The sequence below is a fragment of the Vitis vinifera genome, chromosome 19 (assembly GCF_030704535.1).
Source record: "Vitis vinifera cultivar Pinot Noir 40024 chromosome 19, ASM3070453v1".
Classification (NCBI taxonomy): Eukaryota; Viridiplantae; Streptophyta; class Magnoliopsida; order Vitales; family Vitaceae; genus Vitis; species Vitis vinifera.
This window is the reverse complement of record NC_081823.1, coordinates 11,487,665-11,511,501: the sequence shown is the minus strand read 5'-3', so window position 1 is coordinate 11,511,501 and position 23,837 is coordinate 11,487,665. Positions and strand designations below refer to the sequence as shown.

General features: G+C 32.5%; 1 protein-coding gene across 2 annotated transcripts; it reads left to right on the top strand.

Moving 5' to 3' along the window:
* The first annotated feature begins 1,509 nt into the window (after positions 1–1,509).
* On the top strand, positions 1,510–21,658 carry LOC100265216 (uncharacterized). Of its 2 annotated transcripts, XM_019216867.2 has the most exons (7): positions 1,510–1,764; positions 2,275–2,751; positions 2,834–3,001; positions 11,883–11,999; positions 20,198–20,245; positions 20,332–20,747; positions 20,837–21,658. In XM_019216867.2, exons 1-7 carry the CDS (start codon positions 1,677–1,679, stop codon positions 21,449–21,451), a joined length of 1,929 nt encoding a protein of 642 aa, XP_019072412.1. In that variant the 5' UTR covers positions 1,510–1,676; the 3' UTR covers positions 21,452–21,658. The 2 variants fall into 2 exon arrangements, with proteins under 2 accessions (XP_019072412.1, XP_059591432.1); XM_059735449.1 differs by lacking the exon at positions 11,883–11,999.
* Positions 21,659–23,837: the final 2,179 nt, after the last annotated feature.

Here is a 23,837-nt window from a genome sequence, read left to right as displayed (position 1 = left end):
TAATTACACTTGAAATTGATGCAAATAATGTTAAAAAAATTGAAAAATATTTTTTTTAAAATTTATAAATTATAATAGGTATGGAGAATGTGATGAGGGTACGAGAAAAGTGAGGCTCTTCACATTCTTCGTACCCTCTTCGCATTTTTGTACCCTTTAAATTTTTTGAAAATTTTAATTTTGATTTTTTTTTTTTTTTACTTCATTTGACAATGGTATTGTGTAAAAACACTAATTACACTTGAAATTGAAGTAAATACTATTTGAAAAAAAAATTAAAAGATTAAAATATTCAAATGGGTAAGGGTATGAAGAATGTGAGGAGGGTATGAAAAATATGACGATCCTCACATTCTTCATATCCTCGTATTTTTTGCAATCTCTAAATTTTTTGAAAATTTTATTTTATTTTTATATTTTTTCCCACTTTAAATGACAATAATATTGTGTAAAGATTATCATTGTTTTTGGAATGTGGAATTTATGGAAATAATCTCCAAAAAAATTCAAAGATTGAAATACTAAAAGGTTATCATACAATTATGAATTCATAGCCTTGTATCCTTTTCTACATTTTACAAAAAAAATGTCATTTTTGTAAAATTTTATCATTTTACAAAAATATTTTTTCCTAAATTTTCTTTATTTTACAACTTGATAAAAAAATTCCAAAAAGTTAATTATATAAAATATTTCAATAGATTTTATATAATTGGTTATTGCAAACGATCATAGCAATGTGTGGTGCACAGGATTAATTCCTTCCACTTTCATGCTACAGGCACCCACATTAATCCTTAAGCTACCCCATAGAATCTGGTCCCTTTCAAGAAGGACACGTACAGATTGATAGATCAATCACCCTTCTCGCATTCAAGTTAATGGTACTTTCTCTTTTGCTGTACTGCATTCACATCAGAAAGGATTAAATGTGAAAGATGTTATAATGTGAAAGACATTAATCCTTAACCTACATCGTCCGCTCCACTTTATTTTCATTTATTGTCATAATTTAGTAAATATATAAATGTATTATATCAAATACTAAAAAATAATAACCTTTTTATATCACATATAAATTTTAAAATATAATTCATTTTTTATATATAAAAAAATAAAAAATACATCCAAACAAAACTTAAAATAGAAATAATACATCACATGGTATATATTATACACATTATTGAAGAAAAAAAATATTAATTGCATCTCTTGTGAGAAATTTTTTATATTTGATATATGTTTACTATTGTTTATCATATTTGAATATTTCGTTATCTTATAAACAATAATAAAGTATGATAGAAATAAAAGTATATAAAACATCGTTTTTTCGCAATAAAAATTATCAAAACTTTTCAACGCTATCTACTCAACTAAATAAAGTTGACTTGGAAGACTCTATCATTGCACCTCTTATGCTTCAATGGTTCCTGGCCCATTTCCTGTATCTTTTGAAGACTCTGGGAAAAAGGGCTGCAGTTAAATATAATCTTCCATATAGTTGGCAATGACTATATGCACGATAAGGAATTTGTTGTAAAGGCTTCTTCTTCTTCACTACGTCTTAGAAATGACAACAGCGCAAACAGTCCTAAAAACAGTGACATCGACATTGCTGAGCATGGTGAGGAGTTTACTGCAATGACTTCTCTTCATTTCCATCTCGGTAATCGATGACAGCCCAAACAATGGTAATCGACATTGCTGATGAATATGCTCCAGTCTCTTCCCCTTCATCTTTGCAAAGGATTAGCAGCTCCGGTAAGATGCTAAAAACCATGTTCATGTCCATTTCCGTTTGAGGTCCTCCTGCAACTTTTGGGCATAATTAGTATACAAGTAGAAGTGTTTTACAACCTGCTGTTAAAAAAAAATGAAACTAAATTAAATTTTAATTCATGTAGTTTATTGGAGGTTCAAACTATTATTGAAAGATAGAAAGATGTTGATTAGAGGTAAACAAAGAAGTCTAAGAAAATAATTAGCAAAGAAAAGATATCAAGGAAAATGATTTTCCCGTATTTGGTTTTATCGAAAAAAAAATATTTAAGAAAATCAAATGTAATTAAAATTAGTTATAAATTTATTAAATTTTAAATTATTTAAATTTTTCTTTGTATTATTTGTCAAATTTTCTAAGAACCAAACATAACTTAAATGATTTATTTTTTAAAAAATAATTTTAGTATTAGGATTTTGTGAACGTTGAAGTAATATAGATATCAGGGAAATCTAGGCTGACCTATACATCTTTTGGTTTTGTGACTGCAGAATTCTATTACTTGGAACTGTACAAAGCTGTGCTCAATGGTGACTGGGAAAGTGCTCCAAAATTATTGAAGGATGATCCACGATCATTCTCTGCCCCGATCGGAACAGATGATTCCCGAATGCTTCACATAGCAGTTGAGTTAGGAGAGGCCAGAATGGGTTTCGTGGAGAAGTTGGTTGAGTTTATGCCAAGTGAGGCACTGGCTCTGCGGGATTCTGATGGCGCCACTGCCCTTTTCAACGCTGCAAGGGCTGGCAATATAAAAGCAGTCAAGTTGTTAGTGAACAAAAACCCAAGCTTGCCCAATATCTGCCAACGCGACAATTTTGCGCCTCTTCACAGCGCTGTTAGGTATGGTCATAAAGAGCTGACTTTATATTTATTAAGCGTCACCAGAGATGATGAACCTCCATATCCTTTCTCAAATTCGCCTGGATTCGAACTTCTGCGCAGAGCACTAATGGTGGGGTTTCATGGTGAGCTATATTTACCATCCCCTATCTATTTTCTTGATATGAATTACCGTCGGGTTCCCATGTACAATTTTATAATATGCAGATGTAGCACTGCATCTGGTTGAACGTTATCCTGACCTTGCCACATGCAATTTCGGTGATGCTAAAGATTCTGATGATGATAAAGCCCCTTTGACGGTATTGGCTAAAAGGCCTTGGGCTTTCCGAAGTGGAAGTCGCTTCAACTTATGGCAACTCATAATATATCACTGTTAGTTTCTTTACTCGCTTGCCCCTTTTAAATTGCTTTGTGTTTGCCATTGCATCTCCCTTGCTTTTGTTTATAAGTCAAGTTATTTTCTTTTATGCTAATCCTGTTTAATTAATTTTCTGTCTTTGGATAATAATTAATTTGGTTGGCTACCCACACCTCAATTGATATGATGGTGGGGTGGACAAAAGTCTCTAAGCAATTATGGTTTTATTTGGGAAGGCATTTTTAGTATGGATGGCGTGCTTATGGTGTGTAATTTAAGCTGGGCAATATCAATGGTTGCTTAAAGGTGTGCAGTTTTTAGTTGCGCTCCTTTGGATGCACCGTTTAAATTAATCTCTTAGGGTGTGGAGTTTCAGTCATGCTTTCAAAGTGTACAATTTGAGATACGCAATTTAAGTCATCATACAAGTTGGGTTAGCAAACCTCAAAAGTGCGCAATTCCTATATGTCCAACACTTTCCTGGTGCTAACAATTTACACCTACTCTGAAGCATGATAAAACCAATAGAGTATAGAGAAATTTATACTTAGAGTTCTTATGATGGTACTCCTACACACTAAATTGGCCAAAGCAATATAAACAAAAATAATAAAGAAAATAAAAAATGAAAGCTATTTACAAGTTTTTGGCTAGCTTCTAGCTAGCCAATGGCTCTTCACTTTTTCTTTACTTCCCACAGGTAGATTGGAAGCATCCATTTTGATAAATTTTTCTTCATGGTTTCCTAAAATTTTTGGGATGCCCTCCCCTCTAGTTAAGAGCCACTTTCAGTCAAGAAATTTTTTTCAGTAGAAGAGATATTGAGAAGCCCTCTGATGATGCCTTGAAGATCAACATTTTATCACTTAAGTGTTAGAAATGTTAGAAACGCTTCATAGAATCACTCTCAAACTCACTCTTAGTACCCTTCTTTTAAAATCATTTCCCTAATACATCATATCACTTTAAAGAAAATGTTTGAAATGTTGGATTTAACAACTAAAAATGAAAACTGAGAATAAAAAGAAAATCCAAAGAAAACAAATTAAGTAAAAAAAGAAAAAAATCCAACTAAAAGATAGGTGGGGAATGGGTGAAATATACTTGTTAAGCTTCTAAAACAACAAGCATATACACAAAAATACCTATAGAGTCATCAATGTTGAAAGTTCCCTAGTGACGACACTAATTTTTGGTTTGTCATTCTCTAATTCATTCCTTTTATCAAAACTTGGAAATATATTTAACAGTTAAGTTTTACAAAGAGAAATTAAACTAGATCATTCATTGAAACTCTCAACTCCTTAACCAAAAAATAAAAAAATAAAAAAATTAATAGTGGTATAGTTGTTAGGTTGCCTCCACAAGGAACTTTAAATTGTTAGCAACTAAGGTAATAGCTTTAGGAGTGTGAATGGCAGCTAAAAGATTAGAAAAATGATTTTATAAATAAAAAGGACATACACACACAAAGTTTAAAAGATAGAAAATTAAAGGAAAGAAAACCTCAAACCTAGAGATTCACTAGGATCACCACTTTCATATACAACTCACCAACAAGGCTTTGAACTTATGCTTTCAGATTTAGGCTCAAAGCAAGGATTTATACAAAAAAGGTTTCCTGCTTCAAATGAACAAGAACCACCTTAATAAGGTTCATCTCTCTCTAATTGCTCTTTATATATATATATATATATATCCTTACAACCAAATGATTTAGATAAGATTATTTTCATGGCAATAGGCCTATACTTAGTTGAAAGAATCATTAAAACAATGCCTAAGTATGCTTCCAAATTTGCTTGACGTACAATGCTCACAACCAATGCAACATAGACTTTTTCCCCATGGTTACTTGTTTTGGTCATTATAACTACTGATAGAGATCATATTGTTTGTAACTAATGCACAAATAAACCAATAGATAGCTAAACTAAGATATGGGAGACTTGAGCTCCTCTCACCCCTTAGAGTGTTAAAGGTTATCTAAGCATGTTAAAAATTAAGTAAAGAATTAAAAATGCAAATTTGTAAGTTGAAATTGAAAAACTGAAATGTAAGAATAATTAAAAAGACTAGAAAATTCATTAAACTAGAAATTAAGGAAAGTTTATAATGAAAAGAAAAGATTACAATGGAAACCTAAAAACTTAAATTACATTAAGTTACTCTTATTCCTACTTTTGTTCCTATAAGAAGAAAAACTTATCTACAATTTCACTTTCTATAATTTTCTTCCACTTGTATATTCACAATCCTCCATTTATATACAAAACAATGTCCCCCCTCCCTCCCCGGTCATTCCAACTACTCGGACACCACTCCTCTAGACTTGTCTCTTCTTATACTAAGGGTCACGTCCTTTGTCATTGCAATCAACCACCTTCATTCTTGATTAGTTAGCTTATGGTCAGTAGTTGCACCTTTTTCTCTATGTAATTTGGTTAGGGTACGTTTTGGTAGTACAATTGAAGACTTTGAGGTATGAACAACATACTACTTTGGTGGGTGAGCCAATCATTAGAAGAATTATTAAGTACTTAGCTATTGTAGAGGTAAGAATGGTTTGTAATTTAGATGACATCAAGGGGTTGCACTACTACACATCCTGTTGACTCAAGTGAGGGGGTGCACAACATCTTGGCTTAAAGCACTTAAGAGGTTTGCAGATCGAGTTGCTTGAATAGGGTATAAAATTTGGTCCAAAGCATTAGAGAGGTCTTGTGTGTTTGGTCTTTAAGGTATACATGGGAGGTGTACTATGTGGCTTTACAAAAAGAAAGAAGTGCATGATTGAGTCTTGCACACCTTTTGGGTGTGCAATTTGTATTTCCTCCTTACTTGGGCATTTTTGTCTCTATGAGTTCCTAACAAGGTTCTATTGCACTAAAAATGATGGGAAAAACCTGAATCTCTCTCTGTTTCCCTAGTCTGAATCAGGTTAGGAACATGCATAACTATCTTAGGTTTTTTCTAAATCCTATGCACAACAGAAAAATAACATTTTTATACTTTAAAAGGATTCAAAAAGTGCTAACAAAAACTATACATTAGATTTGGGTGTTCTCGAATCAAATCTACATGGTGAAGATGAAAATTGAAATCCCAGAAGTCTCGTAAACTCGAAGTCTTCCGCCCGATGACTCGAACCTTGATCTTGGCACACTTCCAATGAGGAGGAAAAGATGGTGAAGGCTATGACTTTCTATCTCTTTGGATGATGGAAGACAAAAGTTATGGAAACCCTAACCCATAGGGGGTATTTATAGGGTTTCTAAGTAGGCTTAAGTGACTTGAGCCCACATGGGTTGGGTAACTTAATCCAGCCCAAAATGGGTTCTAATTGATTAATCAATTAGCCTAATCTAGAGGCCTTGTTCATTTACTCCTATATAACCTTACATAATTACCAAAATACCCTTATGCACAAAAGTGAACCTAGAGTCAATCCAACCCTCATTACCCATTCCAACAAGGTATATAAGCTCATAGCAGGGACCATTGGGACCTATAGGAATACCATGGATCCCTCATAGTCCAATTTTAAAGTTGATTCAACATTGCACTACATAGAATCAACTAAACTCCGGTATCCTATGTAACTAACAACGAAGACACTAAGTGCTCGGGTCCGTGACCTACTGTCCATTATGTTTAGTCTCCCCATGAATTGGTGTTCGTAGTCTAACAAGGTGAAAGCCATTAGCTTTTCAAGACTACTTCTACCATCCTTGAGCTACAGATCTTCCTGTTGTATGTTCAATTAACATATCTTAGATCTCAAAGAGTCTATGTCAAATTCCACTTAAGGAACTACTATAGCCATAGTTTCCATGAACACACCTCCTTAGGATCATCCAATGGGACACACTGTCTCAATCCTAAGAGATATCATGGTGCCTTTATTAAGAATACCTATTGTTACCGACTTCCATCAACATTGACCTAATCCATAGGGAATATATGATCAACTTACGACCTCACCCATAAATCAAAGTCATTATTAACTTCAGCACAAACTCAATATTCTCTCAAGGTTGAGAGATAATACAATGAAACAACTCGGTGGAGTCATGACTACTTGATAGGGTTAAGTCATAACTCACCATAGGTCCTATCCAATGTGCAACCATACACACTAGTGCACTTATCATGGGAAACTCATCCCATGGCCAAGACTAACCATCCCTCCAATTAGGAGGTGGTGCACTACAACCTCTAATGGTTTGCCTAGGTTCATGAACCGACTGTGAACAAATAATCTATTTGCAAGAAACCCATGACTTAAATCTTCTGTGCAACTCCTAATGCACCTAAGTCATGTACAATGCAAAAGATGTAGGCAAGAATACTCATAAAGTACAATACATGGAATAAGGATAGATAAAAGTGAAACTAGAACATCAGTAAATAAATAATGAATTCCAAATTTATTACATCATGTCATGCTTTTAAGGATTCTATTCTAACAAAAAAAACACCTTAAAGCATGTAGAATGGTCATAGAATGCATCAAACATAATTTTCTAAGGTATTATACAAAAAACAAAACCTTAGGTTAATTTTTTAGTACCTCAAATACACTAAAGTGGGCCCTTTAAAGCCATTAAAGTATTAAGTTTGAGTTCTCATCACTTAGTTCTTACCTTGCACTTGGAAGTAACATTGAAGCTTCAATGTGGCGATCTAAGGGGCAAGCACCAGTTTTTCAATATTTATATATATCTCAGGTTTCCACATCTAAGAGGGTCTTTTAGACATAGTACATTGATTGCTCATTTTTTCCTCTTTTTTTGAGATAAGACTCCACTTACTACTGCTATTGAGACCTTGTAAGACCTCCTTATCCTAGGGTTTATCCAGAATGGGGGTTAACATCATGTAATGCTTTAGTGATTCATAGGCTTAGTTGCATTTTTTGGTTCTTTTAGTCCATTTTCCCTTCTTGCTAATGTCGAAGAAAGGGTGACACATAGTTGTTGTTCAATATATAAATCTATTTCAAGAACCAATCTTGTTAGTGATCTTTTGGACTTCTCTAGCCCTTTTGGTCATTGGTATCTCCAAAGTTGATTTTATTTGGCCTAGGTTAGCTTTCATTCCTTTGTATGTAACCAAGTACCTAAGGAACTTTCCACACCCTACATTAAAGTTGCACTTCACTTATTTAGCTTCATTTAATACTTTTGAAGAGTTTGAAATGTTCTTAGGAGGTCGATCAAGTAGTCATTCCTCTTCTTACTTGTTACTAACATGTTATTAATGTAAACTAGCATACTAACTTCTATTTGTTGTCAGAAGACCTAGATGACCAAATCTAGCATCTAAGAGCCTAGATACCTTTTTTTTCACAATCTAATGTCTTTAAGGAGCTAACCACTAGGGTTTATGTTGAGTTGATGACATGTAACTTGGGGATCAATGCCCACGATGTCTTGTAGTTTCCTAGTAAAGATGTGTTCTTTTCTAATAGCCATCTGAAACCTTTTTTTTTTTTTTTTGCATGGGCTAGAAGGAACCTCCTAGGTTTAGGGGCTCTAGAATAATGACTCCCTAGGTTCTCTAATTGCCTTCTCGGGTCACCTACTAATTTTTATTTGACTTTTGATTTATGAACTTCCTAAGGGTCCTAGTTGATGCACTTGATGACCGCTTTAAGGGCTATGGTGTAGCATACTCATGATGCCACCTAGTCTCGATATATTTCCCATATTCCTTGTAGTATTAGGAATTTAATGGTGTGATGGTATGTGAATAGTGTTCCTCTTAGGTTGTATATCCATGGTCATCCCATAATGGCATTATCGGGAAAAGGATATCCATAACAAAGAATTGTGTCATTATATGGCAACAACCAATTGGAACCATTAGAGCGACTTCCCTAGTTGAGCCACATAGGACTTTGTCTAGTCCCACAAACGACCCAAGACTTGACACTAGTTTTCCTTCGTCCATATTCACTTGTTCATATATGGGCTAATATATTTAGCAAGTTAACTAAACTTGTTAGGTCAACTAAAAATAGGTGCATGTTGTAGTCAATAATTCTTAAAGTAATAACCAATGGATCTTGAGCAGGGTTTGGACTCCTCTTAAGCCTTTATTAGAGAAGCATATGACATGTGGGCAAGTGGTAGTTGCTTCATGCAAGGATGTGAGGACTTTTGCTTCAATTGCCATATGCTTCTATAACTATCTTGATACCTTGCTTAGTTGCTCAAATCTAGTAGATAATCTTTAAGTGCATGTACTAAGAGGCATACTTCACCCTTAGGGTCTCGATATCAGGAGCAAACTCTAAGGTAAGTTGATAAAGACAAAACAAAGTTAGTCCTTGGAGGATGGAGGGGAAGATTTTGCATAAAAGTCGATTGTTTCCCTTCTCTAAGATTATCACATGCATAGAAATGCATAAGTAGTCTAGGGTGTCTTTAGTTTCATTGAAAGAAATTGAACTTAGGGAGAGAAAACTCTCATATGGCCTCATTCTCCTTCTAAAGGGACTTGGGCTCAATCACCTTATTCACCAAGATTATGCATTTTGTGGTAGCTCTGGTGGCAAGAATCCCTTAGAGCATTGGGGCCTTTGGCAAGGTGGTCTGTTTGGTTAGTTTAATTAAGGTTTATCCCACCTTTCTCTCCCAATTTAATCTAGATGTTGGTCTAGTTGCTTCGATAACTATTATTCATTAACTTGCATCTTATTGGTGCTTGCCAATGAGAGCTGTTGGTCAAAGTCACATTGGTATTTGTCTACCCTTACCCTAAAGGCAACATTTTCTTGAGTGAGTTAGTCGCTTCTTTTAATGAGCTCTTCCATCTATTGAAGGGTTTGCTCTCACTCATTGCTCCACTTCATTTCTATCATGATTGCCTTTCCCTACCAAAACTCTATTGCATAGTTTTCTATTGCCCAATTGTTGCTATAGATCTAAACAATGTCTTCAAGGCTTTTAATGCATTCCCATATGAAGAAGCTAACACTCTTCATAGATAATTGAAAATTTTTATTCCACCAATTTTTTGATACAAAAAATAGGTTTCTGCATTCAAAGAAATCTTTTTCAAAGGAGAGAGGGACTTTTTTTTCTTTGTTGTTTATGATTTCCTTTTATAGGTCTTCTTCCCTTGTAGGTTCAGGTTATTCTTATAAAGGAGCAAGCTTTATGTAGGTTTTTATGCAGGCTTTTCAACCTTATCATGCATGGAACCAAGTTTAGTTGACTTCATTTCTTCAACTTTAGGTCTTTGATTTGGATATACCTCAAGGAGTACTTAAATGAAGGTCCTTGCCTGGGGGTGGGGTGTTTTTTAGTAGCTTTACTGTGATTTTTTGGTGAGCTGAATTTTTGTATCTTAACCATAGATGACACCATTTTTCCAACTCTTAGTTCACTTTCTTACTTCAATGGATGGTTAGGACCTTACAATCATAAGGAACCTAAAGTGAGCACTCTAGGCTCCTTATGGTCGTAGAGCCTTCAAATGTCAAGTTAGTAAGAAGAATGTGGAAACTACCAAACAAATAAGCATCAACTCAAAGGTTAACTTTCTATGTTTTTGGAATAATAACATGGCATAGAGGATGTGGCCATTGTTAAACTTCTCCTTTTAGGGACCAATTAGGGTCTCCCCGCATGGAGGCATGGGTCTTAGTATGGGTGCATGAGTATGGTTTAATTCATCATTTAGTTCTCATTAATGTGCTTAGGTGAGAAATTGATCATTTAACACTTTTGTAAGCTTTATAGTTACTTATTCTTTGGCTAACATGTGGTCTTCTCCTGTGGAGCAACCACACACTCACTTTTTTATTCTATCAAATAAACATAGCTAGAGGATTTTATTTCTTATGATCTACTATACCTAAAACAAACATGTACCAAAGCAATAGTTTTAAGTCACCTATTTCACTTTCAACTAATTACTTTATTTACTCTTTTTATTTGACAATGGCTTTGGCATTCATAGAAAAAAAGAATGATATAAAACACTAATTTATAGCTTTCAAAGTTCTCTTAGTTTCCATAATAGTTTTTTTTTTTAAATTACAACTTTAGTAATATTAACCTAAAGAAATTCCTACAATGAAGGAACTATATAGAGAAAAACTCTTATAAAATAATACTCTTGGGACCAAGAAAAAATATGATCTTAGCAAGGTTATTGATTTATAGATAAATGGTTATTTATTAATTGATGAAGAGTATTATGTTGTTATTGTACATTATTTGTACATGTATAACTTATAAATTTGAAAATAGTACACATGGTAAAAAGTTAATAAATAGAAACCTAAGAGACTGAATAAAAAAAAATAGTTATTGATTGTAAAAGAAAAAAAGACTCCCCAACAAAGATGTGGCATCAAAACTTAATGTTGTAAAAGATAAAGCTATTTCAAATATGTGATAATTCTAAAAGAAGTGAATTTAGAAAAATAAAAGTTATAAAAAATTACTTAATACTATGTTATGAAGTTCTATTTGCTATACTATGATTTTTTGTTTATACTTCATCAATTATTAGTTTATATTTCTTAAGCCCTTAAAGACTTTTGAAAATATTTTTATCTTATGTATTTAGCGAGATTACTAATTTAGTACATTGGCTTGAGTTAAGACTAGAATATTTTGTTTTATAAGTAAGATTATTAATTTATCAAACATTCATTTATTGAGCTTTTACTATTTGGACCATTATTTTGTATTAGTATAGCTTACAAAGTTTCATTGAAAGGGGTTTAATGAGTATTGGGAAGAACATGACAAATTTTCTTTTTATTATATTCATTATAATAACTATTATATTATTATGTTTTTTCCTTTAAGTCTTTGAGTCAAATTAGACGAAGCATAATTTTCCTTCCTTTTTCTTGACATTTTTATTCTTAAGGTGTTCCTATGAAATTAAACCATTTTCTTAGTCAACCTAATAGAGGAGGCATGAAGAATCAAGTTGGTAGCTATGAACTATCCACACAAATGTGCTGTTGGACTCGATTGTTCAAAGGTAATCATTTTTAGTTTGTCAAATTCTACTAAATATAACAATACAACTCATAATTACTCAAAAACTTGAGTATATAGGTACACAAAATGAATTATATATATATATATATATATATTTGAAAAAAAACTAATTAAATTGCAAAGAGTGGAAACAACCAAGGCTGAAAATGAGAGATTTAGTATGTAAACTCATTAGGTTCAATTGAAAGATTTAGTTTGCAAACTTATTCAAAAATTAATTGTATTAAATACTTTTCCTAACTTTGAAAACCCTGATCCCTATTTTGGTTAAAATCTTTGAACTCCACAATCAAATTGGAAGATTATTAACCAAGGAGAATACAATAAGAATTAAGATATCTAATAAGCATATAGTAAATCTAAACCTAAATAGCAAGCTTTAAAAAATTATAATTGCTAAAAACTAAAGTAGAAGTATTTAACAACTGCCACAAACTAAATTGAAAATATGCAAAAGGCCTAGAATTGGAATTACAAAAAGACAAACAACTCTTACAGATTCTCACCAAATCTAAATATGAACCTTCTCCCACAAGAGGAATCTTAACTAAACTTTCCTCCCATGAGGAATCTTAACTGATAAGTATGTAACTTACTCTCAAGTTCTTAGTTGATGAAGTTCTACTAAGAGTATCTCATGAAATCGAAACTCCATTGTCTCCCACTCATGCATAGTAGGCAAAATAACATCATGCATTTCTCTCAACTATATCATTACCATCCATGTTTATATTGACCAATGGATTGTATAACTTTTGAACACATTGATAAGAAAGGTGTAAGAGAATTAAACTAAATTTCATCTTAACCAATGTAATTCATCCCTAAAAGGTGTCTCATTATATCTTAAACACATTTATTCACATTGAGTTAAACATGGTTAATCCCCCTAGAAAAATATTTCAAACTACACCATATATGTAACTTATGACTGAAAATCACAAGGGCATAAAAGTTATCCTATATAATTACCTATAAGATTAATACACAGGATGAGGAAGTAGCTAGGAATATATTCATTCATTCTTGTTTGATTACCAAGAAGATATAGTATGAATATACATGCCAACATGGAGATCTTCATTATGAGTGTACCTTAGATCTTCTATATCGTACAAATCTTAGTTTAATTGCATCAAGTAAAGAACTGAAGTTTTGCACATGCTTACTAAATCAAGCACTAAATTAACAAGATTTGGCAATTGGCTCCATTACAAATGTAGACAATAGGACTATCTATACTTGGTCGCTACTAACATGTAAGTCATATTGGATACAAAAAGGAGTACTACAAATATCAATGACCTAACACACTATCTAAGTGGTTTGGACTCATTATGTTTCAGTTGTGCAAAGTAATGAAAGTGCATGTCGATAAAGTAAAATAAATAATTAAATGGCACCATCAAACAAGATTGGACAATGAATAAATCATAGGTATAATGGTTAATTGAAATATACAATATGTAATCATAATCTACATGATCCAATTCTCTTAACTTAACTCCTATGTAATCATTATCTACATAATCCAATGCTCTCAACTTGGCCCTAATAAACATCTTTACGTATTAGCTTAGTCAATAGGGGAGGGGGGGAGGGATTTTTAACCATGAATCAAGTAGAAATATGTTCCTATGTAACCATGTCTCATATAAACTAATATTTAAGATTGATGTGTTTGGTTCAACTATGATACTTGGGGGGGTCTTTGACATAGGCTAAAGTTTCCATGCTATCACAATAAATAGTAGTATGCTCAAAAGAACAAGAAATATTGTGAAAAATATGCATGAACATCATAAACTAGTCACTTTCCTAAACGACAAGTAATGTACTCCCAACTCCATGCATGTTAGACAATGTTATACATGACTATTTTCTATTTCACCAATATATGCTAACATCATAGAGCATATATAAAATTATAACCATATGTGGATTTGGGGTCATTTATGATGCTACCTCAATTATCATTGTCATAGCTAATCAAGTCCAAATTCAATCCTCAATAGCAAATTATATAGCCTATGGTGACTTTGAGGTATGAAATCATCCGGTTCATTGCTTTTTTGTAAGCAAGGTTTAGATCTAATTGGAAGCTACTAACCTAATTATATAACAAATATTAGTTCATGTACACATCATTGGATACTTTAAGCTACTAACAATGCTAGCATATAGGAACCTTGAGTGATCTTTTCTTATTCATCTAAAGTCTTATGACACATGTTAAAGCTTAAGGTCTTATCTTTCTCTATATGAATGCCAATAGATTTTCAATTTTACATCTAGAATTTTTTCAAGAATATTCATTGTGTATGATTTGTAAAACAAACCAAAAAGTCTTCTTGATTGATTGATTAGGATCATAACTTTGAACACATAGTTTGCTTTAAGCATGTTGTTCATTTTAAAAGTTGACGACCACCACACTTTAGAGACAACCATCTCATTATCATCCCTAACCAACATTTCATTCGTATACAAAAAATAGAATATAGAATCTACCTTTACACCATTTAACAAACATGCAATAGTGTTCTTAGACCATCATAAACCCATTAGTGTAATATACCATTGTTTAGATGATTATTGTAAGTTATAAATGGACCTTTGTAGTTGTTAACTTTGCCTTTCTATTTAGTTTCCATAAAACAAGTCAGTTGATCTATATAGATCTTCTTATTTAGTTCTCCATTGAGAAAAACAATTTGAATGTTTATTTGATATAATTTTAAATCCAAAGATGTGATAATGGGTTGAATAAGGAGAGTTGAGGCAAACCTCACTTCTCATGAGAAGTTCTTTTTCATTTTTATTTTTATACTCTACACTCTCATTTTGGTTTTATTAAGATATTAAGATAGAAGATTGAATGGATGAAAAGTACTAAGCCTGAAACCCTTTAAGGAGTTTTTATAGGCTTACCTCTTAGCTTGAGTGACTTGAGCTCATCTTACGTTTGGGTTACTTAATCTAACTCATTGAGTCCTAATTAACTAATTTGTTCTATTGAGTTCCAATTAATTAATTATCCGAATCTAAAAAGGCTATATATATGTACTAGTGCAACCTTCCGTATTTATCAAAATGCTCTTATACACACATATAAATAAAGAATCCAACTATTCCTCAAATATTTTTTTACCAAGGAATATGAGTTTGAGTGGAAACCACTAGGACCCGTAGGGAAGTGTTGGCTCCCCTAAAATCAAATTTTAAAGTTGACTCAAAATCTAACTATAAAGAGTCAACTACACTTTAGTATCCTTATGATATTAGATCGAGATAGAAAACTTCAGTCTGCGACCTACTAACAATTGCATGCAAGCTCCCCATGAATTGGTATTCATAATTTAACAAGATGAATGTTATCAACCTCTCAAGACTACCTCTACAATCCTTGAGTCTTAGATCCTCCTATTATGTGATCAATTGACATACTATATCTCTCTAAGAGCATACATCAAATTCCACTTAAGGAATTATTATGGCCACAATTTTCATGATCACATGTCCTTAGGATCACCTAAGGGGACATAATGTCTCAAACCCCTAAGATATCATGGTGCTTATCTTGAGAATACCTATTATCACATGCCTCAATCGTAGTGACCCAATCTATAGAGAATATATGACCACTTTAGGGTCTCACTCATGGGTTAAATCCATTGAAGACCTTAGCACTAGATCAATATTCTCTCAAGGTTGGGAGCTTATACAACATAGCAGCTTGGTGAAGTCAAGACTACCTAATGACCAATGTTTGACTCACCGTAAATCCTATTTAATGTGTAAACTATTAGAATTGAGTCCTAAAAAGAGTGACATGATGTAACAAATAGAGATTTATTTATAAATTTATTATTTATATTTTTTACTTTCTCTTTATTATCTCATTGACATGAATTGATTAATTAAATGACCCTATATGGTTAACCAATCAATTAGGACCCATTTTAGACAAGATTAAGTGACCCAAGCCTTAGAGGGCTCAAGTCATTTAAGCCTAGTAGGGCAACGCTATAAATACCCTCTAAGGGTTGGGGTTCCAATCACTTTTTGAGAGACAATCGTCTTCTACATCTAGAGAGAGAGCCTAGGATTCCTCTTTTCCAAAGCCCACATTTTGGAGTGCCAAGATCATGGATCAAGTCATCAAGCAAAAGATTTTTGGTGTATGAGACCTCTAGACTCTTTAGGCTTTCATCTTCATTTAGTAGAATTGATTTGAGAACCATTCAAATCAAAGGTAAGGTTTGTTAGCCCAAGGGTTTTCCTAATCGCGTTTTGATGATAACAAACCATGGTTAAGTTGTTAATTGGTTTGATATAAAGAATTTAGGTATTAGTTTGGAAATTAATCAAAGGACCCAATGGATGCAAGATCAAGACAATTAGAAGACCCTTTAATAATAGGAAACATATGTAAGATGAATGCATGGTGCACTTAGGATTTCATATATTTTCATGCTCTTTAAAAACTCAGTTTAGGCATTAAAGTTACATTTCCGTCAAAACCCTAGTTTTAGCAAATAAACCTTAGGCAAATTGTTTCAAAAGTGGCATATTAATTTACCTAAATACCTTGCCTAAGTGTTATAAGAGAAAAGAATAAAAAAAAAAAAAAAAAAAAGAGGTTTTTAGGCCAAAAATGGTGAACTGGTCAAGGCACTGGTCAATCGGCTCAACTGGTTAGGGCACCGGGCAATCGATTACACCTTCTTGATCAAGGTCCGATTGAGAAATGCAAAAAATATTCTCTCTTCTTGTAGCTTTGCATTCTTGGTCGAGGGATATGCCTTCTCGGTCGAGATCTGATCGAGGTTTGGTCAAGGATCGGTCAAGGCATAATGGTCGCCTACCATGCATTTATTGTCTAATGGCTAGTAAACCGGTTGACCCTCAACTCAACTGATCAATACTACTTTTTGGCATTTTCGGCTCCCGAGGCTAGAAACCTATAAATTGAGAACTCCACTTCATTTATGAGGTAGAGAACACCTGCATTTATTTGTCTACCTACTTGTTCTTGCCTCAAAAGCTCTCATTGTTTCCTTAGTGCATTAAATCTCCATTTGCATATTCCTTAGTGCACCTTTGTGATTCTTCCTAACATTTAAGTTGTATTTGAGCCCTTGTTGAGCTAGGTTGAGAGATTCGAACTTATTATTTGAGTGTTAAAAGCTTCAAGTGAGTTAAGACTTGAAGGGGTTGTGTAATAGACTATTGAAGTTGGAATCCAAGTATAAAGGTGATTAAAAGCTTGGTTGAAGCTTCAAGTATAGTGGAACCTTCACTTAGTTAGGAGGTTGAGGAGAGTGGACGTAGGCAAACAAGTGTTGAACCACTATAAAATCTGAGTTTACTCTTTCTAACCTTATCTCTTTATATTTGTGTTTCCTTTGCTTGAATTTGTTGTGTTTGAAAAATATTTTTTAAAACCCAATTCACCCCCCTCCCCTCTTGGGTGTTTTCTCTATTAAGATTAGCCTTTTATTTTCTCAAAGTTTTTAATAACTTTTCTCTAGATTATAGAATGTTAAAATTTTGATTTTTGCTTCTATTACATAGGATTTAGAGCCCTAGGGTATTTTGCATGCACATATACAATCTAGGGTTATAGGAATGGAGAGATCTAGGTTTCCCAACATAACTAAACACACTAGTACACTCACCATGGGAAACCCATCCTAATGACTAGGGCAAGTCATTCCTCAAATGGATTATTGAAGTCCATGAACCAATTGTGAATGAGTTATTAACTTGCAAGGAATCTATGACTTAGATTTTCCATGTAACTCCTAATTCACTCAAGTCATGTACATGCAAGTGATGTAGGTTTGAATCCTTAACATACATAATTCATAAATAGGATAGTAAATAGAAAATTGAAATCATAATGTAAGTATTAATGAACTCCATTTCTGGTTACATCATATCACGCTTTTAAAGAATCTATCCTAACATCATGATCTTATGATGCAAACATGAAAGCTTCACCTTAATGCCCATAATTACAATGATCAGATAGCTCCAAGTTTTTCGCCACACACATCTAAATCCAGTGACTTAATATGTAATGGTAAAATCACACTTAGTGGCATAATCTAGTAGGTGGCAAGTCACTACTCAAAGTTACTATCTTGTCGAGTCACTCATATCCTTAGCAAGATCTTTAACATCTATAACAACTCACTCCCAATCAAGTAGATATTGTTTACTCTGAACTCAAAGGGACCTTAGAGATTTAAAACACGTTTTCATGGCTAAGAAGAGCTCTTACATATATAATTCTAAGAACTTTTTTCCCTATTCAATGTAGGATATCATAATCACCCCCATGAAGACATAAAGTCCTCATTTGTGTCCCATAGGATTACAGGACCAAACAAACTAACTCTCATACCATGGTTGAGGATACACTTTGATACCATTTGTAACAACTCACTCCCAACCATGTAAATATATATTATCGACTTTGGGCTCAAAGAGCCCTCATAACATTAAAATGTGTCTAAATAGTTAAGAGAAGCTCATATATATATATATATATATATATATAATGTCAAGAACTTTTTCCCTTATTCGATATGAGATATCATAGTATTTTCCTTTGGTTTAATTGCCTCAAATAAACTGAGACTCATGTTCAATGCTCCTTTACTCAAAATATCATCCTATAAGAAATTATATTCATATTACTTAATTTCAATTATACTCCCATTGAGTTGTTCACTAAGCATCACACAACCTTTGATTTATTAGAATATCTAATGAAAGTGCACTTGTTTTCTTTATAGCACAATATCTATGAGAATTTACATGAACTAAACCTGCTAATCCTTAGGATTACAAGTGAGTTATGTTTGGCTTCTTAACTATATGGATTTGAAGTAATTGATGTTGAGGGCATTCTATTCAAGATTTAAGTTGCAATCAAAATAGTAACCCTCCTTTCCCACCCCGAAAGATGTTAGATAGTTGGCTTGTGCCTTTTTGAGTGAACCATATCCAAAAGTTTATGGTTACTTTTTTCAGTTCATTGTTCTTTGGATTTCCTTTTCATCATAGTGATTTTTAAAACTCTTCAATGGATACTCATGTCCATGATTTATCCTTAATGTTGTAATAGTTTTTTCTTTTCAATTTTTTTACAATATTCATATAACATCTAAATCAAAGCAATTCTTTGGACTTCTAGATATAACCATCCGTAAATGTGATGAAGTAGTAGGCACCATGCTTGGGTCTCATGTTCATTAGTCCTTGTACTTTTGAATGCATGGGATACAAAGGACAAGATACCTTTCTGGCTTGCTTAAGAGACTTCCTAATTAATTTTCCTTCCAAATAGTGTTCACAAGGGGGTAGGCAAATTTATGAGAGTTAGCTTAATAAATTTTGATGATTTTTCCCTTAAACTTATTTTATAAAAAAATTTGATATTATTATATAGTAATACGTTCTACAAATATTATAAAATATTAATGGAGTTTAATTCAGCTTAGATTGTTGAAGCATTGGTCTGAACTCAGCCCAAAATTGAGCTCAACCAAAATTAACTTTTGGTCGAGAAACTCGACCAAATCCTAACTTGAGTACTAAAAATGGTTTCTCAACTTCACTGAGATTCGAGTTAAGTCAAACCAATTTGCCAAATTGCACTCAGTAGAGAAATGCTAATTTGTTGAATTCGAGGTCCTCACAATTTTAATTTGTCCTCAGAAAATTGTCTTCATTTTTTATCCTTTTAAGTTAGAGTAATGGATTTGAAATCAGCTCTACAATCAAATTCCAATGGATAATACTCTACTACTCAGAGATTTATGCAGGATACACAATTTTCATTGCTCTGATAGATTTTGTGAATATCTTGTCACCTGATGCTCCTGGTTAATTAATAAGAAGTCGAGTAATTGAGCTTGTACCAAGTTTCATTAGGCTTCTTCATTCTAGCCTTTAAATTCAAGTGTGACGGTTTAAGGGAAATATATGAAACCTATTGAATCCCCAAAAAACTTTACACCAGCCAATATGAGTTGGCAACTTCTCACGATCACTTTAATTTAGATTAGTGTTTAATTGGTACTTGATTCAAGGTTGCTTTTTTGTTTTTTCTCCTGTTAGTCCTGCTTTTGCATCTGAACTGCTTCAATTTTACGTTGCACACAGCTTGCCAAAAGGCGAATGCAATATTCTGGGAACTGATTGGATGGTTAGGTAAGGGACACAACAAAACTACCACTAAAGCATGCAAAAGTCTTGAATTCAATGTTATGTTGTCCTTAATATAATTTTAATTGCAGTACCACCCATCAAGCATATCCAAGAAACAAAAACAATGCATACTCTGACTCTTCAATTGCTTAACCACCTATGTACTGAAGTTTTGAAAGTATCAAGAGCGAAGAAAATATTTAGACAATCATTCATTAATGGGGCAAAATATGGGATTCCCGAGATTCTGGAAGAGATTATAAAGTCATATCCTTATGCACTCGAGTATCTGGATGAGGATGTATTCAAATTGGCAGTATTAAATCGTTATGAAAAGATTTTCAACCTCATCTGCGAAACCGGTATGCATAGACAACTTATAATACGAACCGAAGATGATTCAAATAACATCTTGCATTTGGCTGGAAAATTGGCCCCTCCGCACCGGCTCAGTCTCGTTTCTGGTGCAGCTCTACAAATGCAACGCGAGTTACATTGGTTTAAGGTAATAATTTTTGTTTTGAAGGGGAATTAATTTTCTTATACATATCCACTCTTTTTCTGTATCTTAGAAACATTTTGATTTTTACACAGGAAATTGAAAAATATGCCCCGAGAGCCTTCAGTGAATCTGAGAACAATAACGAAGATAAACCGAAAACGGTATTTATAAAGGAACATGAAAAGTTGATAAAAGAAGGGGAGAAATGGATGAAAGGCACAGCAAAATGTTACGCATTAGCAGCAGCGCTTATTGCTACTGTAGTGTTTGCAGCAGCAATTACCATCCCGGGTGGCAACCATGATGATACTGGCATACCAAATTTCTCCAAAGAAAAGGCCTTCAAAGTTTTTGCAGCTTCGGATGCTCTTTCCCTCTTCCTATCCATTGCTTCGGTGCTGATATGCCTATCCATTCTCACGGCACGATATGCAGAAGATGATTTTCTTTTTGCCCTTCCCAGGAGGTTGATATTTGGCCTTGTTACTCTATTCCTCTCCGTAACATTCATGATGATAGCCTACAGTAGCGCAATCTATCTTCTCTTTGGTGAAAAGAAGGCATGGATTCTTACTACCTTGGCTGCATTAGCCTGTTTGCCGGTGACCTTGTACGGAATTTTGCAGTTTCCCCTCCTTGTGGAATTGATTTATTCCACATACGGCCCAGGCATTTTTGGCAAACATAGTAATAGTCTGATCCGATAGATCGACAATCATGGTGAGAGTATTCGACACAATTACGTACTTTGGGATTTGCATCAAATTCATGACTGAATGTATTGCCTTCACTCTCTCTCTGTGCTCCTGCGGACATTTTCTCCTAGATATTTCATTGTAATTCTAACTTCTGTCAACTATGATGAACAGGCTTAAAGCAAACTTTTTAAACTTGGCAAAATTGACTTTTTGGTACATGGCTAGATTGGTCAAGATGATAGTGATTCCTAGAAGGAAAAGAAAGGTACTAATTGCAAAATCTAAATCTAGTCTACGGCTAAGGTGACTTATCAGGAAGGCCACCGGCCAAGAACACCCCTCTTGGTCGGACTTTTACTTGCATTTTATTAGTGGGTTAGGGGAAATTCGGTTCTCAAATAATCAAACATTTCATCAAAATTGTATACATTACAAATAAGCCAACAAAATACATGGTGGAATGAATAAATATACGCAAATATGAACATCTAAATTGATAATCAGGCAAGAAGTTATAGACAATGAACGAATAGATGATTAGGCAATCTAGGCAGATATTTATAAAGAGAGAATTTTATAGATGGATTTTAAAATGAAAGTCAAAATGTGGATTGATGAACAAAAATAATGTATTATCCTTTTTGTTTTAAAATACTTTTGCATATAAAATTGAGAAAATGAATTATTTCACCTATTTAAGGAGTTATTTTGTTTGTCATTACCACCAAAATTATTCTAATAAATTAAATATCTAATTTGTATAAAAAAAAATACAAAATTGTTATTATTCTTTATAAATAAATTTTTCATGGGCTTTATTTTCGATGTTTTTTTTTAAAAAATGGTCACCTAGCTCAAAGTGATGATAAGCTCCCTCAAGGGTCACCAAGTCTCAAAGTCTTATCAAATTCACAAGTTATAGTTTGATAATTTGATCATTCCATAATTCCAATTACATCATTTTGTCTTTTCCTCCTACTCCCATATAACTTTACTTTTCTACTTTTCTTTTCTACCTTTTGTGCTTTATTTACTATATGTTAAGACTAACTATGTTATTTATTAAAAAAATTATAATTATATATTTATTATTATCATTATTATTAACATACTATTAATATTATTATTTATGATATTAGTTTTATATCATTAATATTCCATATGTATCATTATTCATATTTTTATTATTATAATGTCATTGATTATAAACCAATCTTAGAATATAATTTTTCTTTCATCTAATTCTTAAAACTTATAGGTTTATTATAAAAATCATGCACAATAATGGTTCATTAAATGTATAATGCTAGTACACCGATATTATGTATTAATATAAAAGCCAATGTATACGTACCACAAAAATATAATGATCTTACAATATGAATACTTTAAATGTCTTATACATTACTGCATAACCTAACTTTATTTTAAAATTTTCCTTTTAAACAAGCATTGATGAATGGTTGTCACATATTTTATATATTTTTTAATATTTCATCTACTATAAATTAACCTTATAAGACATTTTTTTTTATAAGGTGTACGAGTTTCATTATAAGAATTATTGCTTATAAGAATGCATCTAGTATATGATGCTAATTCATTGGGATGCCTTAATAATATAGAAATCAATATAGTAGAATAAAGACAATGCTTCTAACACTATTAAGTTTGTTCCAAAATGTATGTGTCATAGTTATGCATTGAAATTACAATATAAGTACACTAAAAGTACAATAACACATGCTTTAATTTTGTTTTTTCATAATTATCAATACTAATTTTTTATTGTAATATTTTCTTAATAATCATATTGTAAAAAACAATTCATAATTTATGAAAGTTTATATAAGAAAACTTTGTCTTCAATACATGAATGAAACAATATTTGTAAAATTATTTTATTATTATTCTTATTGTATAAGTTATACATAATATTTAAAAAATTTTGAAATAATAATTATAATAATAATAACAATAATAATAACTAATGAAACAATAATTTGTAAATTAATTATTATATTATTTATATATATGTGTTATTATTATTATTATTTTTTGATAGGTTATATTATGTTTATAAAATAACAATAACAATAATAATAATAATAATAATAACTAGAAGAAAAAAAAAATAGAGAAAAGAAAAAAATAAGTGTTGTAAAACGAGGATAAATGCAATGCAAATAAAAACAAAGAACAACTATATACTATTTTAATAATAATATATAATGGGGAGGAAAGAACTAGAAAAGAGAATTAATTGAGTTGAAAGAATGAAAGACATAAAGAATAAGAGAGAGGATTTCTTTCTTTCCTTGGGATGCATCTTATAGGGGATTGGAAACTGTTTTATAAGCTTTCCAAATGGCTTCCATTAATGAATATTAATGGA

Bases quoted from the DNA above. Each gene is read 5' to 3' on its own strand.
- LOC100265216 (XM_019216867.2), top strand. From the start codon at position 1,677: ATGACAGCCCAAACAATGGTAATCGACATTGCTGATGAATATGCTCCA. The intron at 2,752-2,833 runs GTGAGCTATATT...TATAATATGCAG, and splicing joins ACTAATGGTGGGGTTTCATG to ATGTAGCACTGCATCTGGTT. The intron at 20,246-20,331 runs GTAAGGGACACA...TTTTAATTGCAG, and splicing joins GGAACTGATTGGATGGTTAG to TACCACCCATCAAGCATATC.